Here is an 18,682-nt window from a genome sequence, read left to right on the forward strand (position 1 = left end):
AAATTTCAGTTAGGCAAGATGAATAAGTTCTAGAGATCTATGGAACCACACTGTGCCTACAGCCACATTGTGCTTGTAATGGATACTTAAAAATGCAGAAAGAGGGTAGATTTTGTAAGTGTTCTTATCACAGTAAAATACAGTAAAATTGGTTTAATCAAGTGAATTCACTTGAAGAAGAAATGTAACTGATTTTTAGCAATCTGGCAGGTTTAGTTGCTTAAATAGTGGTATGCATTTCTAAAAAAGGGTTGTTACTAACTAGGGGAAGTGTAAATCATCTCAAAGTAAACATCAACTATCTGGGATAGCTCAGGTATTATAAATACACTTCTAAAAGAGTCCCTTTAGTTAATAATAACAGCCACTTCGGGGCAAGGAGTCTCTGCATTGTTTCCAGGCTGAGTTTACTTTGCAACTAGGAAAGTCTGCTTCTGAAAATGTCTTCTGAAAATGTCATCATGGCAGAGAGCAAAATGATAGCTATAAATCAACAACTGCAGCAAATATTTACTTAGCTCTTACTACATTCCTGCACTGCCCTGTGAGCTCCATATCACTACAATCTTGTAATCCTTGCAACAATCCCACGAAGTAGGTACTTTTATTACCCCCATTTTACAGGGGAGGAAAAAAGACTCAGAGAGGTTAAATAACCGACCCAAGGCACACAGCTGTTTCTCAGGGGAGCCCGGATTCAAACCCAGGGATTCGGATCCTAGAGCCTGTGCTTTCACCCACTGCACTGCACCATATGTGTACCAGGATGGTAGAATCAGAGGTGAGTGTACTTCATTTTCTCCTTTTTGATTTGTGGTTTTCTAAGTGTTCTACAATGAATATATATTATTTTTATATCAAGAAAACAAATATGCATACTGTAAAAATTATTGGCCCACTTGCATTATTATTGAGGAGGTTGTTCTTTTTCTTCTACAATGGCGCTTTTGCTGAAGGTCTGGATTCCAGCACTTTCCTGCCAGAGGCTATGCTGGGTGTGCCGAGCACCACCCTGAGGGGGAAGCAGTAACTCAGCAACTACACCCCCGAGGAAGAGGCAGTCCCCAGTCAGCGGGAGCAATGGGAGCTGCTGATGACAAAATAAGCCACAGAATGAATGGCTCTGCTCCACCGGCCTTCTCTCCTCCCTGCCCCCTTCTCCCCAGCTGACCAGACGCAGGGCAGTGGCAGGGAGGGGCTGATACCAAACCCGGTCTGGGAGACTGCCCGGAGGGAACACAGGTTCCCAAGCTCCTTTTGGAGAGGCTGGATGTGAGTTCACCTTGAACCTTTCAGCTGGTAATGGCCACCTCTTGGAGAATGTAACTGGTTACCAGAAAACCCCGGAGGTTGTCTCCCAGTACCTAGCCTGAAGTGGGTGTGGCCACAGAAGCTATCAAAATTTAAATAAAAGCAAGAACCAGGCGTGCCCAGGGATGGTGTTGGGCTGTTTATCCGCTCTCTGCTCTTCCCATTCCTCCTTCCTTTGGGATTTTGCCCAAGACTTTGTAAATTAATTTTTCTGTGCCTGTTTCCTCATAAAATAAACAAGCTAACCTCACAGCCTGTCCCTCCTTCCTCTGGGGGATGCTGTGACAATAACAGATAGGTGAGCCACATGTCCCTGAAGGCCCCTCCAGGGCAAGGGCGGGAGAGCCCCACATCACAGGTTTGTGCCACGCCACAGACATGGGAACAGCGGAAGGTTCCACGCCAGTACTCGGCCCACTGAACGCTGCTGCTTCTGGGCATGTGACCAAGTGAAAGGGAAAATTGGGTTTTGCATCTCACTTTCCATCTCAGATTAAATACCAGATGAAGAAGCAGGCCCATTTAAAGAAGGCTGAGCCCTGGAGAAAGACAGCAACATGGTATTATCAGTCATTTTAGGCTCTTTGCTGGAGAGGGAAGTTGGTAAAAAACCTACAACACATCCTGTAAGTCCTGGAGCCTGGCTTAACAATTTCATTCTGCTGGGCCTCAGTTTCTATACCTGTGAGTCAGATGATCAAAAAGGATTCTTTCTAGATCTTAAATTTTAGCTATCTAAAGTGGTTCCAAAAAGTAAGATTCTTTGAAATAAAAAGCCAGATTCCCAGGAAAATCGATTTAGCTCAGCATCTGTATAGTACAGACACGAACTAGTTACAGTGCCAGCCTAAGATGACCCTTCAGATGGCTACAGTAGACCCTTCAGATGGCTACAGGAATACTGAATGAACAACTCTAAATGACACAATTATCATACAGTAAGTTTCATTTTATTACATCCCTTCTACTGGATTCATGTGCTATAGCATTTGGGCCAATTTGAAGGTCCTTGAGTGTTTCTATAGGTGTAATTAGTTGCCCTAAAGTTTAACTTATTGTCATCCAATTCCAAACAACTCTATACTGAAAGAAACTATCCGGAGGAAGGGTTGTGGAATGTATGACTTCCAAGGATGCTTAAGAAGTCACCCCATCTAACCTTCTGATATTATTATATATTAGGATGAACAGATCCAGGAATCCCGTGTCACGCACATGGAAATTGTCCATTCCTCATTTTTCAAGTGGGCTTTGTGTATAAGTCAGGCTAGAAAGTCTCATACAATATGTCTATAAATCAGACGGAGTCGGCTTGGCAAACATTACTTGCACTGAATTTTCTTGAGGCAAAATGCCAACAGACTCCGCCCAAACGTGATAAGGTCAAACATTTACAAACAAGGCTCTGACTCTGACAATGCATCTTGTCATTCTGTGGTTCAGAAGGGCAAAGGTAATGTTTTTTCAGGTTACAGTTTTCTAAAGAGAAATGTTAAACCAAGGGGATGACAACTGGGGTCAAAAAGGGCTAGAAAGCAACTTCTGACCTGAAGACCCCGCCCCTCACCCTGCTGTTCCTCTTTTCAAACATCTTGGCATTGCACAAGTGTCCTGCATGCCTGTGGACAACAGCCAGCCCTGCAGACCAGCTCTAGCAATTAAGTTATCAGCTAACCAGCTCCTCAAGCCAAACTATTACTCACAGACAGTTATTTCTGGGCTTACGTCACAGATGGAAAGAAAGACCCAGTCAGTGGGAACCATGGGAATCCACACGGGGCTCCTTATAAAAAAATGACTCACTTATTTTGCTAAAAGTAGTCCACGTATTTACCAACAGTATTTCAAAATAGTCAAATACCTCCAGAAAAGGAAATACTTTAAAAAGGTATACATGAAAAGATGCTCAACCACACTAACCATGAGGAATGAAAATTAGAATCATAATGAGATGGTGAGCATGTAAACAGGCATGCCTTCTACAGTGGCATTTTTGGCACCAGCTAACATTATAAAAAGACCGCAGTTCCTTTTGATTCCAAAATTCCACTTCTAGGAATGCATCTTAGAGTTACATCTGCACATTTTTTGGATTAGTCTCTATTTCATTTATTTTTTTACATTGATGAAGAAAAATTGTATATATTTATCATGTCCAACATGTTGTTCTGAAATTTGTATACGCTGAGGCTGGATGCAGTGGCTCATGCCTGCAATCCCACCACTTTGGGAGGCTGAAGCAGGTGAATCACTTGAGCCTAGGAGTTTGAGGCCAGCCTGGGCAACAAGGTGAAACTCCATCTCTACAAAAAATGCAAAACATTAGCTGGGCATAGTGGTGCGTGCCTATAGTCCCAGCTACTCAGGAGGCTGAGGTGGGAGGATCACTTGAACCCAGGAGGTCAAGGCTGCAGTGAGCTGTGATCGTGCCACTGCACTTCAGCCCGGGTGACGGAGCTTCAAGATCCTGTCTCAAAATAAAATAAAACATAAAATAAAGTAAAATTAAATTAAAATAGAATATGCATTCATTGTGAAATGGCTAAATTGACAATGCAATTAGCATATGCATTACTTCACATACTTGTTTTGTTGTGGTAAGAACACTTAAAATCTACTCAGCAATTTCTTTTTTTTTTTTTTGAGACAGAGTCTAGCTCTGTCACCCAGGCTGGAATGCAGTGGTGCAATCTCGGCTCACTGCAACCTCCACCTCCCAGGTTCAAGTGATTCTCCTGCCTCAGCCTCCTGAGTAGCTGGGATTACAGGCGCATGCCACCACGCCTGGCTAATTTTTGTATTTTTAGTAGAGACAGGGTTTCACCATGTTGGTCAGGCTGGTCTCGAACTCCTGACCTCATGATCCGCCCGCCTCAGTCTGCCAAAGTGCTGGATTACAGGAGTGAGCCGCCGCGCCCGGCCAGCAATTTCTTTTTTAAGCTCCTCCCTACTCAGCAATTTTCAAGATATATTTGCACGTTATCGTGCCAACTGTATACACTTGCACTGTACATGCTAAACTGTCTAAATCCACTGTGGCACTGTTTGTATCAGCAAAAGATTAGGAACAGCCTGAACGTCACCCACAAAAGGATGGCACCTATTAATTCTGGTCCATTTATATGATGGACTGCGGGAGGCAGCTCCAAAGTACAGACATGGACAAGCTACAAGATTTACTATAAGTGGGAAAATCAAGACACAGGGCAGTGGAGCGAATCCCACCAGGGCTCCACGTGAGTGGGCGGGTGAGCTGGGAGGAGCCCCAGGGTCTGCAGACAGGGTCTGCTCTGGGAGAGGAACTGGGGGATATGGGTGGTACAGACATTCTTCACTATCTTTTTGTAGCCTTTTGTCCCAAGCACATACACACCTACCCACCGCAGGGTGCTTCAGAAAGGTGAAACGCTGCATACATGGTTTGATTTGTGCTTTGCATCTTGATTTGGATTCCAACAGGAGGCGATTTTGAGAAAGAGACTAAGATTACAGGTGAATGGAGGTTTCTTGAGGAAACTGCATCAGGGCACATGTGAGAAATATCCCTAGATACAAGAAAGAGGATTACGGCAAAAAGAATTGGAGGAGTGCCAGAAGCCGGTCCCCTCAGCCACAGAACACCGCTCCCAGGTCATTCTCTTCAGCAGGTTTCCCAGCTCCAGCCCTTGTCTGCATTCTCGTGGCTTTCCATAGCTCTACGGTCAGGCCCAAATACTTCACGCACCCTCACCGCCCCTGCTTTGGATCTCTGGAAGAGCAAGGCCCTTGTCTGAGTCCCAGGACTCGGCCATCCTCTGCCCTCCCCTGGGAAATGCTGAGCGCTTGGCTGAGCGGGCCCTCTGAGCTCGGTCCGTCTATTCTGGGACCACCCCAGTCCTATAAAATGAATCATGACAGCCCCTATCACCAGTTATTAATCATGATCCATGTTAAATGGTTTACACATGTTATCTTCAAAACAACCCTGGGAAGGAAAATTCCCTCACTTTATAAAAGCGGAAAGAGGCTCACAGGGCCCCATGCTGGGATTCGAGCTCAGGTCAGCCTCCTCCAGGGCTCACAGGAGTGTGCCTACATCTCCCCACCTCCCTCTGTCTTTCTAAGGAAAATACAGACGTTCCCTGAAAGCCTTGTTATTTTCAGCGTTTCCCCATCCACAGGCTTGTTTGGATGGTCGAGATGCCTGCCTGCCTGCCGGGCACAGGTACATGAAACCTGAATTCAAGCCACACGTGTATCCTGGGGAGGGCCTTTTGCTGTTTCCCTCTCACTCTGAGCTTCACAGATCACAGGAATGGCTGATATCTATGGAGCGCTTAGGTATGAACACAGATCATTCAGATTCTCGTAAGATCCCACTGTACGAGAGAAAGTACTTTCCCCTGTTTTAGAGCAGGGGAAAATGAAGCTCAAAGAGGTGAAGTAACTCGCCCAGGTTGCCCAGTTGGCAAGGGAAAGAGCAGGGGACAGGGAGAAACGTGCCCGGCCAGTGTTTCTCGGCATGGACTGCCGCTGCCTCTCTTCCACCTAGAATCCTGCATTTATAATCTTTCCCTCCCACCTTCTAGGCTGGGGGTTCCCCACTGGTGCACAGTGATTAGGAGGGAGAGAGGCTTTACCACCTCTAGCAACAGGGATTGAGGCTGTGTAACAGGAATGTCCCCATAACACCAGGGAAGGTTATTAAACGTTTCAAAGTGTACCTGAAAACTTCAAAAAAATTCCTTCTTTATTTTCATTAGGGGTCCCTAAAAATCCTAGCTTCCAAAGTAGGCTAGGCAGGGGTGCTCCTGCAAGCAGTGAGACACAGACTGAGGACCCAGCATCAGGCCTCACGCCCTCCCTGTCAGACACCCATGAGGCCGACAGGGTCACTTGGTGACTCCCGTGGGACAGTCACCTCTGCTTCCTTCCAAAGCCCTGCCCTGGGAGGAGGCTGGTTAGTCACAGAGCCTGCCCCACCCCATCATCTCTCTCACTCAAATTCTCCCCTCTGTTCACTGAGAGGGCAGCCTTCACCCTGGGGCATACGGAGATGCAGGACAAAGCCCAGGTTGGTTTCGGTAGGTTCTCCAAGTTTGCCAGCCCCTTCTTTCACTTGTTTTGGGGATGGCAGGGTATGTAGGAGGGACAGGCTCAGGCTCAGGAGTGGTGGCTCAGCCCTAACCCAGATTCCTCAAAATGGGGCCCTCTGTATCAGAACCCTCTGGACCCTGCCCAGATGCCCCTGAACCGTGTGCCAGGAAGTTTTTTTTTTTTTTTTTCAAATAAATAAATGGCATTTTGCTCTGTTACCCAGGCTGGAGTACAGTGGCACAATTATAGCTCACCGCAGCCTCAAACTACTGGGCTCAAGATTCTCTTGCCTCGGCCTCCCAAGGAGATAGGACTACGAGAACACACCACCACACCCAACTAATTTATTTTATCTTTTGTAGAGACTGGGTCTCTCTATGCTGCCCAGGCTGGTCTGGAACTCCTGCCCTCAAGTGATCCTCTCGACTCAGCCTCAAGTTCTAGGACTACAAGTGTGAGCCCCTCTGCCTGGCTGAAGCAGCATTTTAACAGCTCCCCAGGTGATAACTGTCTGTGGACCCTGGGGCTCACCGTGCTAGTCTTCTGAGCATCATTTGCAGCCGTTTGGACTCCAGAGCAGGAGGGAGCAGCAGGGAGAGGCTGGCCTAGAACACATATGCCACACGTATGACAGAGAAGGAAAGGACAGCAATTGCATGGCCCAAGGAAAGAGAAAAACCAGCAACCAAACACACCCAGAGAACTGAGTGGCAGGCCCAGGGCTGTTCTTGCCCAGTACAGGAAGACCCGGACATTCCAAATAATTCTAGGTAATCAACAGAAGATTGAAAAAGACAATCCTTCAGTGGCTTCCTGGTACTCTCAGAGAAAAATCTATGCACTTCCCCAAGGCCTACAGATCACAGCAGGTGGCGGGGGGGCCTCCTGATCTCATCACCCACCACTTCCTGGCTGCTCCCTAGCCTCCGCCTTCCCCGAACCTGCCAGGTCTCACCTACTCTCTGCCTTTGCCAATGCAGCTCCTCCCACTGCAGAGCTCTTCCCCCAACTCTCTGCCAGGCAAACCCTCCATTCTTTACGTCCAGCCTAAATGCCACCTCCTCAGAGAGCCCTCCCTGACTGCCCACCCCTTGCTGTGGGACACGTCTTTGTTTCAATTGCATTTGTTTTGTGTTTTGGCTCCTCTGTCTCCCCTAGTATATGCTTCATGAAGGCAGCCATGAGGTCTCACTGTTGCTGTGAAACCTAAGGCACCTGGTACCTGACACATAGTAGGTGCTTAAGAAATTGACCAGGGGGCACAGCAGAGTGGGGTGCACAGCAGACATTCAACATAAGAAAACCTCTTTCCCCTTTCCACTATCCTAGGAGTGAGACTGCAGGGTAGTGTGTACTCTTTTCCAAGCAAAATTATCATCAAAAATTGCTAAAGGAAAAAAATAGAAGATTTGATGTTGTTGGGGGAAAGCATCAATTACATTTTCTCATGGGGTTTGCTGCCTTCTCCGTGTGTGTGACTGGCAGCTGTATTTTGCCCTGGTTTGCATCCACCTCTCTTGTGGTTAACAGCATGCGCTCTGGAACCAGACTGCCTGGTTTCAATCCCACTCAACCACTTATTGGCTATTTTGGTCATCAGCCACCTTAAAATGTAGTGGCTTAAACAATAACTTCTATTTTCTCTGGTGGTTCTGTGGGTTGACTGGGCTCAGTTGGGTTCTCACTTGGGGTCTGTCAGAAGGTGATAGTCAGACAGTGGTTGGGGCTGGAGTCACCTGACAGCTCAACTGAGCTGGTTCTGTGATGGCCCCTTCACTCACATCTCAGCTGGACCAGCCAAGGAGGCTGCCTGGGCCTCTTGGCCTCTCCCTGTGACTAGCTTGGGCTTCCCTCACAGAATGGCGGTCTCAGTCACAGTATGACAACTACTAAGAGTAGTTGTACTTTTTAGATGGCATTCGGCTTCCCACAGAATGAACACTTGAAGAGATTTAGGTGGAACCTGCAGGGCTTCTTATGACCTAGCCTTAGGAAATCATGAAGTATCACTTCTGCAGAATTCTACTGATCAAAAGTGAGTTAGAAGGTCAATCCAGACTCATGGAGAGAAGACTCCCAAGGCACGAATGCTGGGAGGCACAGGTCTTGGCGTGGCGGTGGGGGGAGGCAGTATCTTTGAAGACAAGCTACCATACTTGCTACATGATTGTCAGCAAATTTCTTAAGCTCTCTGTGCCTCAGTCTTCTCTTCTATAAAATGGGATAACTGCTCCTACCTCACAGAGCTTTTGTGAGGAGCAAATGAGTTAATAATATGTGGAAAGCACTTAAGAATGCACTATGAGAGTATTAGCTATTATTATTATTACTCAAAAGAGTAAGGAGCAAATGTTTTTCTCTGATTAATCTCTGTATCCCAATGTCTGAGATATCCCGTGAAATGTTTTATATCATAAACATAAATATGAAATGCTCTATATGCAAAGTAAGTGAAGTGTCCTTCTCCCCATCAAATAAAATTTTTTGTTTTTCATGTAAAAGTCAAGGTTTCAAGTTTAGATAAAAACAGTCATTTCTCACAATCAATAATGCATTTGATGTATTAACAAAAACTCAAAATAGCTGCCAGGGCTGGCGAATGCTGTTGTGAGTCACAGTGGCGATATGCTCACATCAGGGCCGGAAGCAGTAACACTTGTTGTGTGGAATTTCCCGTGGCACCAGCGGAAAAGGAGTCTGGATGCGTTTGTCAAAACTTCCCCGAAACAAAAATCAGGATTTCCTGCTAGAGGCCCAAGTGGCTAGTGATGTCCAGGACCTCACAACCCAACCTCAGACTGGCCTTAGCCCTGGCTGGAAAACAGGATCTGCCAACAAATCATCAGGGCTGGGCCCCCGCCTCCAGGGATGGACACTTTTCTGTCACCGCCAAATCCAGACAAAGCTCAGAGTCAGATCACTGAATGCAAACTCTAAATTAAAAAATGGCTTCATGATCCGCGCCTGTGGCTGCATGTTCTATTCTACATTATTCTCTACCACGTCCTCCCATACCTCCTACCCCTCAGTATTCCATGTGGCCTTCAGGACAAATTTGAGTCTCCTGCCACGTGCGCCCGCCTGCCATGGACCCATGTTGCAGCCACACGCACAGCTCCCATTCCTCCAAGGGCCCTAAGCTCACATATCTCTCTCTGTTCTTTCACACACTCTTTCTGCTGTCTAGAAGAGATATCGACAGGAAGGGCAGCCACAGTCATCTCTCCCTTGACTTGGGTGCTAGGCAGGGGCTGTGGTAAGAGTGTCATGTCTTCGTCTCACTTTGTCTGCACACTGGCCCACAGTGCCCTGCCTTGGCTGGCTAGAGAGCTCGCCCATCTCTCCAGCCAGGCTCTGATCAACAGCCTTTCAGAAGGACAGACACATAGACCAATAGAAGGGAACTGAGGGTTCTTGGTCTTTTAGGAAAAAAGACTCATTTCTTTTTTGCATATGTGTGTGTTTTCCTCTCAAATCTTTCTTGTTACGAAAGCCTGAGAGGGGAAGTCATTCTTATCTGGACATCTCTAAGTGTTCTCTCTCCTTTCCCGAGCAAGCTTCAAAATCCGGTCTTTTGTCTTCAAAGTTCAAAAGTGGATGCGTTTGTACTTCCCTGATTGTGGTCTGCTGGTGTCTTTTTCATTTTTTTCTGCACCCCTCTTAGTCACAGCTTGGATGTCCAGGCCCCGTTTCCTAGCTCTGTCGATTCTTTTGAGATATGGGTTGAGTAAACCTTATCCGAAAAGGTTGGGACTGGAAGTGTTCTGGATTTCAGATTTTCTGATTGGGGAATCTCTGCATATATATATAATGAGAGATCTTGGGAAAGGGACCCAAGCCTAAACACTAAATTCATTTATGTTTCATAGACACCATATACAGATGGCCTAAAGGTAATTTTATAGAACATTTAAAATAATTTCGTGCATGAAACAAAGTTTGGATTGTGCCCTGTCCCATGAGGTCAGGTGTAGAATTTTCCACTTGTGGCATCATGGCAAAAAGTTTTGGATTTTGGAGGATTTTGGATTTTGAATTTTCAGTTTCAAGATGTTCAACCTGTATTGTGTTTGAGCACCTTAGCTATGTTGGCAGACCCTTGAAACAGCCTGTTCTGTTTATATCACTACCCAGGCGCCTTTTTGATCCTTGAGGGCTTTCCTTAACATCTCCTTAACATTGCCTAGGAGGACTTAAAGATGTTTGTATATAAATGTTAAAATGGTAATCAGTGATTCTGAAGTTTCTGTTATTGCCTGTCATGTTATCTGAAGTGCAGTTAGATCCTCCTGGTTTCATGTACTATTATTGTTCACTGCTTTTACTAGCAGGGCATTTTCTGTCCTTTTATTTTTCATTGTCTTCCCAGTTCTATTCATTGATTTATAATGAACAGGCTGGGATTAAGAGGCGAGGGCTTAAACATCAGGAAAAGACACTCTCGAATTTTCATTTGACAGCTGTTGTTCCTGAGAGAGTAAGTCGATCTGTTACAAAATTTAGATAGAGTTTTTTCCTTCTAGAGTTATTTAAATTTTTAAAAGGGAAAAGCTGTACTATTTTTATTACCAAAATCAAGTCTATTTAAGGCTACACAAAACCTCATATTCTCAAGAAACCATAGAAATAATCTGTGGCTAAAACAGCACCTTGAAAATGCCAAATGCTAAACAGATTGACAAGAATACCAGTTGCTACACTATAATTTTTCAAAGGATGTTATGATTGGAGTCAGAATCCGGAGGTTTGTACTAAGTAGCTGGGAACACACTTGTATTCATGCTAACTCTAGAAACAAATCCTAGATTATGTTTAGGTTCAGCATGAACTCAATAGTATTCCAGGAAACAGTATTTCAGTGGCCAGCATGATAAGAGGTCGAGTGGGAAGGAAAATGCTATGCGTATGGATAAAGGTGCTCTTTCTTCTCATCGCAGAGGCAAACACCTGGCTGCTATCGTCAAGGGCAAAGGATGTTCTGAAGAGTGAACCAACTCGGATTTACCCATACACTTCAAGAAAGCAATTTAGAAAACCGCAGGAATCCAAACATTCTTTCACTGGCTACTAAAATACAAGAAAAGAAATCAAGAAAAGTTTGTAGGACTTTTAGGAAGCTATTACTTGATCAGAATATTATTATTATAAATATATCAGAACACTTTTATCCTTGCTTGATGGGAGTTCAACACTTCACGTCAGCCAGGAAAGCTACAGGTTAGTAATTAAACTAACCTAGTCTGTTGTCCGTAAAGATTTTCTGCCAATGGCCAGGCATGGTGGCTCACATCTATAATCCCAGCACTTTGGGAGGCTGAGGTGGGCGGATCACATCTGAGGTCAGGAGTTTGAGACCAGTCTGGCCAATATGGTTACCATACTGATTACCATTTTAACATTTATATACAACATCTTTAAGTCCTCCTAGACAATGTTAAAGAAATGTTAAGGAAAGCCCTCAAGAATCAATATGGTGAAACCCCGTCACTTCTAAAAATACAAAAATTAGCCAGGCATGGTGGTGGGCACCTGTAGTCCCAGCTACTCGGGAGGCTGAGGCAGGAGAATCACCTGAACCTGCGAGGCAGAGGCTGCAGTGAGCACTCCATTGCATTCCAGCTTTGGTGACACAGCAAGACTCCGTCTCAAAAAAAAAAAAAAAGATTTTCTGCTAACCATAATTGAACTAAGGAACATTTGAGGGGTAAGGAGTTTCCATATGGAGTAGTATACTAAAAATTGCCCCAAAATCAATTGCCTTCATGGGTTTCATTTATACAGCTCCTAAACAGGAGATTTAGATGACGTTTACTCCCTTGGAATGCTACGTATTTTTTCTTTTTTTTTTTTAATAAATAGAGATGAGGTCTCACTATGTTGGCCAAGCTGGTCTCGAACTCCTGAACTCAAGGGATCCTCGTGCCTTGGCCTCCCAAAGGGCTGGGATTACAGGTGTGAGCCACTGCGTCCAGCCACTCAGCTTTTGAGGGTTAATTATCAACTGCACAAAGGGGAAAGGAGGAGCAGTGGAGGGCAGTACACCAGCGGCCACCTTTCCTCCTTCTCAGGCACAATGCCCATAAGGGCGGCAAAGACCCGCCAATAAAGTCCATGGGGGATGCTTTAAACATCTTGTGGGGTCACAATTTGTACCCAGTCTATTATCCCATGTTGACATTAATTCCTGGCAAAGGTGGGGCTGTGGTCTTATGAAGCTGGTCTTACGAAGCTGGGTGTAGGTGTGAGTATGCGTGAGAACGTGGCACTGTTTGCAATCGTTTGAGCCGAAGCTGCTTTACAACAGTATGCATTCTTTGGGGTTAGTGTGTTGAAAATGTCAGCTGAGTGACTTCCACCACCAGCTGTGCCCCTAACACCGTGTGGAACCGGGCTTGGGAACCACGGCTGTGGCCCATTGTGCTGTCATCGCTTGTGGCTCTGGGTCTTTCCCCACCTGTTGCTGTGTCCATCAGTGTGGCAGGGAGCACCGACTACCTGGAACATACATGCTATTTCTGTGCATAGGATGTGAGTAAGTACATGCCACAATAAGTCAGACCAGGATATGAGTCAGATCATATTATAAAGTGATACAAAGAACTGATCTTCAAAGCATTCTGGAAGCATTAATCCATGTGTCAACACTATTGTAAGAGAGCTACAGTTTGAAAGACACGATTACTAAGCAAAGGAGAGACGCTGCAAGACTCAGGTGAACAGAATTGGCTAAAGGCCTGCCAATGAAAACAAATGCATATGGTGGGAGCCAAAATCTGGGGGCCTTAAAATTTAGAGGTAAAAAGAAAGAGTTACCAGGACCACATATTTCTCCAGCATATTCAGTCAGAAATGGAGAAGCAGTGAAACATGGGCAGCTCAGAATAGCTATGGAACACGGGCCTGCTTTATTATCCATACTATCTGCAGAGCAACCTTTCTGGGGCTAAATTAATGGTCCTCAACTGACTCTTAAAAAAAAATTGATTGGCACTGAGGTATAAAGATACACATAAAAAGACGACCATCCACAGCACTATTTGTAAGCATAAAAAATGATTAACAATCATGATGTCCACAAATCAGCAAAATGAACTATATTATGTCACTTTAATGGAACCCAAGCAGCTATTAAAAGGAATGAAATAATCTGAATATACTGGCATGGAATGATGTCCAAGATAGACTGTTACGAGGAAAAATAAAGTTGTAGAAAATGTGCATGGTAATCCCATTTCTATTATAAATGTGTTTGCATATGCGTAGGAAAAAGTCTCTAAGAAGTGAGAGAAAACCATTAATAATTGTTAAATGTGACACTGAGTTTTTTTTTACATTCTTATTCATTGACTGAATCCTTTGCCACAAACATCTATACTTTTATAATAGAAAATAAAGCCAACAAGATATTTATGAATAGCATTAACCTGTTTGTTTTTTGTTTTTTGTTTTTTGTTTCATAATTGCAAGGTTGTTGGAGGCCCGGGAAAGGTGGCCTTAATGGCATTCCATAGCTGGCAAGTCCCTGACTGAAACAGTGAAGGCACAGCAGGCACCCTGGGAGGCCTCGGCTCAGCGCAGCCCCGAGCTCTCTGTGGGGCCACGGAGCAGCAGAGATGGCATTCCCAAAATGCCAAGAGAAAGGAGGGCTTATTGGCCTCGGAATCCCTTTCTTGACGCCTGTCACAGGACCCTCGCTGGCCTATGTAACTGCACTTCTGCTTTGTGAGCTGTGGGGTGTTCACTGCCTGGTCGTAACCTGCGACCGTGACCCCACACAGGCTTCTGCTCAACCCTGGCATGCCCAGACTTCTCAGCACAGTGATACCGACTTGCTGTTCAAGGGGTTGTGAAGAGTTCTCAGCCAGAAGTGACGGCAGCGATGTATCTGCTTCATCTCCTCCCTCCCAGCAACCCGCCTTTGTTTCAAGGGCCAGGGCAAGGGAATGACTTGAGCTGCCTCTGGACCTGTGATGGCAGGAACTCATCCTGACCCTCCCGATCAGGCATTTCCTCTCCGTAAGTCAACTCTGTCCTCTGGTCTGCCCCTGATGCCCCCTTCCTCCAGGATGGAGGGAGACAGCAGGCCCACCGTTTTTTTTTTTGAGACGGAGTTTCGCTCTTTCGCCCACAGGCTGGAGTGCCGTGGCATGATCTCAGCTCTCCGCAACCTCCACCTCCCAGGTTCAGCTCTCGTGCCTCAGCCTCCTACGTAGCTGGGACTACAGGTGCCTACCACCATGCCCAGCTAATTTTTGTATTTTTAGTAGAGATAGGGTTTCACCATGTTGGCCAGGCTGTTCTCGAACTCCTGACCTCAGCTGATCCACCTGCCTCAGCCTCCCAAAGTGCTGGGATTACAGGCATGAGCCACTGTACCCAGCAGACCCATCTGTTTTGACTACAAAGCACAGGCCTAGAAGCAGCTATTGCCTCAGCCTTATCTTGTGAAGGCTGGAGAAGCTTATGCTTCTGCACAAGCATTTTCTATCCTTCACAGATCCCCTCTGAATGCTTCACAGTTTCTCCCCACCCCACAGCTTCCCTTAGGTAATTCCTACTCCTCCTTCAGATCCTAGTTCCAATGCTGCTTCATCCAATGCTGCCTCTCCCAACACCCCGAGGCCAAGCCAGGTCCCCTCACACCTCGATACCTCCCATTGTTTACCCCACTCCTCATCTTCATTTACTCATGTGTAACTTGACAAATGTCTTTCTCACAGAATATAAGCCCCTGGAGGGGGCAGAGTCTTTGATGCTATGAACTCCTGGTTGACACTTGGGGCCCCTTCAGCTGCCCAACAGCTGTCCTGGAGGATGGATAGAATAATATAGGGACAGAAATCCTCTGCTCACAGCAGAGAGGGCCTCAGCCAGCACTTGGTGGGGAGGGGCGGGGACAAGCACTGACCTCGGCTGATGCGCTGCTTCTCCCCAGAAAGGATGCCAGGGCTGTCGATGATGCTGATGCTCTTCAGGACCTGATTGGGGAGCTGTGAGCACATGAATCTGGAAGAGACGGATCAAAGAGGGGTCAGAAACTGGGCATCGCAGAGTGCTCCAACCATGGGGCTCCTTGGCCTCTCTGGGCTTACTGACATCTGTAAAGTGGGGGCCTGAAGGAGACTGACAGAAACTGAGGATGCCTAATGAAGTCGTTTGTGAAGTAGGAGCTTGGAGGAGATTGACAGCACCTCCATCCTGCCACAGAGAACAGATGCTGGCCCATGGGACAGGTATGGAAAGTGCACAAGCACCTGCTGCCATCTGCCACCTGATGCCTTTCTGTTCATTTTGATTTTAGCTAACATTTATTGAACATGTAGGTATCTTACAAATATCCTCTCATTTGATCCTCATATTGACCTCATGAGGTGAAGGAATTATCCTTAACGTAAGAGAGGTTAAGTAATGCTCAGAGTCACTCAGGAGCGGTGCCTTAAACCCAGGTCAGCCTGCCTCCAAAGCCATGGGCCTCACCTCTCCTGGCTCCATGCTGGTCCCTGCCCAAGCATCCTGGGCCTCTCCCCCTGGGAATCCCATGCCTTCTTCAGGGTGCACTGGCCCACGGGGCTGGACAGCCCCAAGCTCCCTGCCTATTCCCCAGCATGAAAGCTGGAGGGACTGGGGCCTGTTTCCCCATCTGATGCCCCAGGGACTTAGCATCCAGCCCGGTGTCCCCTATGGCTTTAGGGCCAGGGAAGGGCAGGCACCTGTGACACCCAACATCCTCCAGGTGCTTAGGAGTCTAGGGGAGCTGGCGAGTAGGTGAGGGGACCAGGTTGGGGAAGGCCCTGGCTGAGCATCTTTAGGCCCCTCTTGTTCCTCATTCGCCTGATACCATCTCCTCCTCCTGATCTTGGTCCCTTTCCCTGTAGTCACTGCCCTTGCATCCACCCCACGGAAGCAGAGTGGGGAGGAAAAATCTAGCCTGTGGGTCAGCAGACCTGGGTTCAAGTTCTGCCCAGCGTTTCCTGATGATCTGCTATGGGACTCTGGGTAAGGGCCTCCCTGCTCTGGGTCTCAGGTTCCTCACATGAAAATGGTGGTTTCTCGACAGGGTCTGGCGATGTCCTTTTAGCTTTCAGACTGAGTAACTCCACAAGTGATGGCAGGAAGTGCTTTGTTACTTCCACCCTAGGCACCAGGGCCTGGGCTAGACCTTTGTGAGGCATTGTGCATGTTTAAGGCAGAAAGTGGAGGATGCCTCTCCTTTTCCTTTACTATGGATGGCTGACATCTGTGTCTGTGTGGGCAGAAAGCTAAAAGCTCAATTCTTCCGTGTGGTGGAAGTGGTGGGGATTATTCACAAAGGAAAAATGCTGGGAATGCAGGACAGGGAGGCCTGGTCAGCCTCCACAGCGCACATGTGGACACCACAGCCCTGGGTATGAGCGGCCGTTACTGACATTTCAAAATCACTTTCTCTGAAGGGGCTTGGGACACGATTTTCACACAGTCTTTCCTACATTTTCAAATCGGCCCAGGAAGATATAGGAAAATATATTAGGACCCTTTTGCAGGTGGAAAAGTTGAAGCACAAAGCAGTTGTGACATTCTGAGGCCGTGCTGTTAACACACGGCTGGTTGCAGACTGCAGCCTACTGTTTCTGATGTCGGTGGGGTGGAATTTAACCCACAAAGTTAAAAACCTCATAACATTAAAAGCAAAGGGTCAAGTTAGTGGAAGAGAAGCCCCCCATTTCTACCTGTCTGCAGACACTTGTGCACAGTCCCCTCCTGTACCCCAATCTTTAAATAAACCCTACTACCCAACACGGGGAGAGGTTTGTGGGAATAAAGCACATGAGGCTCACCAAGCATTCTTTGTAAGTTCACAGAAAAAACCCCACCATGCCATTATTCAATTCTCTAGAATTGGGGTAGGAACAGGGCTCTGGGCGCGTCTGTGGTGAACCTCGTTTCTTGTCAGGAATGATTGTCTCTCAGTGCCATCCCATCCTTTCCATCAGATGGCCCCAGACATCTGGCAGAGCTGAACACATCACACCTACGTGAAACAATTTTCTGCAAACCATTCCTGTGGAGAGGCTGATCTTTTCCCCAAACCACAAGCTCACACTCAATATCCATTTTTCCAAAACAGCCAAACCCTAGATTCTCAGGTGAGGCTAACAGAGGGATGCAAAATTTGCACACTGTTCACTCCCTGCGTGTAAAGTGACAGCCTTTCCACAGCTTCCAGGCCTCCTGACATGATAGCAGAGGCCAAGCACGGGAGCCACAGAGCAAGCCACCGTGAGATGTGCTGACGTCACCACATGGCATACAAGGGGGCAAAGCGAGGAGCCCAGGATGGCTGAAAAAGAGAGGATGAGGAGGAGGAGGGGAAGGTGGAGGGAGAGCTTTGGCTGGGGCACCTCAAGAGTGGGCGGCTGGGGTTTTGTGTGCACAGCTGGACTCTGCTCCCTGAAAGACAGTGTCCAGGGGTGAAGGGCAGGCAAGAGAACAGAAAGGAGCATTGAGACCCTGTGGTGCCATGCTCATGCTGCGAGGTGACAACTGCATACGAATGCATTCCTATGAAGTTATGCTGGGATCAGAAAAAATCCTAATGGTGTTCTAGCAATCATGCCTCACACTTCTGCTCTGAGAAAGGGAGGCGCACAGCAAACGTACTTGCTGTGTGTATAACAGCAGTGCAGCGGTAGTCGTAGCCCAGTAGTGAAGAACCTGGGCTCTGCAGTCAGCACTGCCAAGTTTATGTCCCGACCCCATCAACTCACAGCCATGGGACTGGGCAAGGTATGTCGTGTGACTCCTCTGCGCCCAGCCTCCTCCTTTATAAGCAGAGGCTCACAGCCCTACCTGTAAGGTTGCGGTGAGCCTGGAGTTAATGTGCACGGAAAGTGCTTCGAACGGTGCCTGACACCCAGTAAGAGGGCCCTGGCCGGCCCAGCTTATTGAAATGCTTCCAAGCACAGATTTGCTGTCCCAAGATGGATTTCCTACTCTTTCCTGGGGAGATTAACACCAGGAGGATCTGTGCCTTGCCCTCTACATTTCACGTAAAATATGCAGACACATGCTGGTTCAACCCAGGAGCCTCACATGGCTTTTTTGAGTGGCCCTCACCCGAGGATGACCTGATAAATGTTGTCTTCTGAAGTAAGAGAAGAAGACGGAGCAACTGAAGATCCTAGGCTGCCCCCCCAACTCCATATCCTCTCCATGTCTAAGGAAGGGCCAGGGGTAGCAGAGACGGGGGATAAAGTAATGGTCCAGGCTATGAGGTCTCAGGCAAGCTGCTAGGAGTCCTGCCACACAGTAAAAGGAG

General features: G+C 47.0%; 1 protein-coding gene across 1 annotated transcript in view; it reads right to left on the reverse strand.

The window, feature by feature from the left end:
- EHD4 (EH domain containing 4) overlaps positions 1-18,682 on the reverse strand; it is a 75,689-nt gene that overhangs the window by 30,977 nt on the left and 26,030 nt on the right. Inside the window, exon 3 of the mRNA XM_002825340.6 lies at positions 15,296-15,393. Coding sequence (XP_002825386.2) covers positions 15,296-15,393 — 98 coding nt within the window. The remainder of the gene's footprint in view (positions 1-15,295; positions 15,394-18,682) is intronic.

Source organism: Pongo abelii, chromosome 16 (genome assembly GCF_028885655.2).
Source record: "Pongo abelii isolate AG06213 chromosome 16, NHGRI_mPonAbe1-v2.0_pri, whole genome shotgun sequence".
NCBI lineage: Eukaryota > Metazoa > Chordata > Mammalia > Primates > Hominidae > Pongo > Pongo abelii.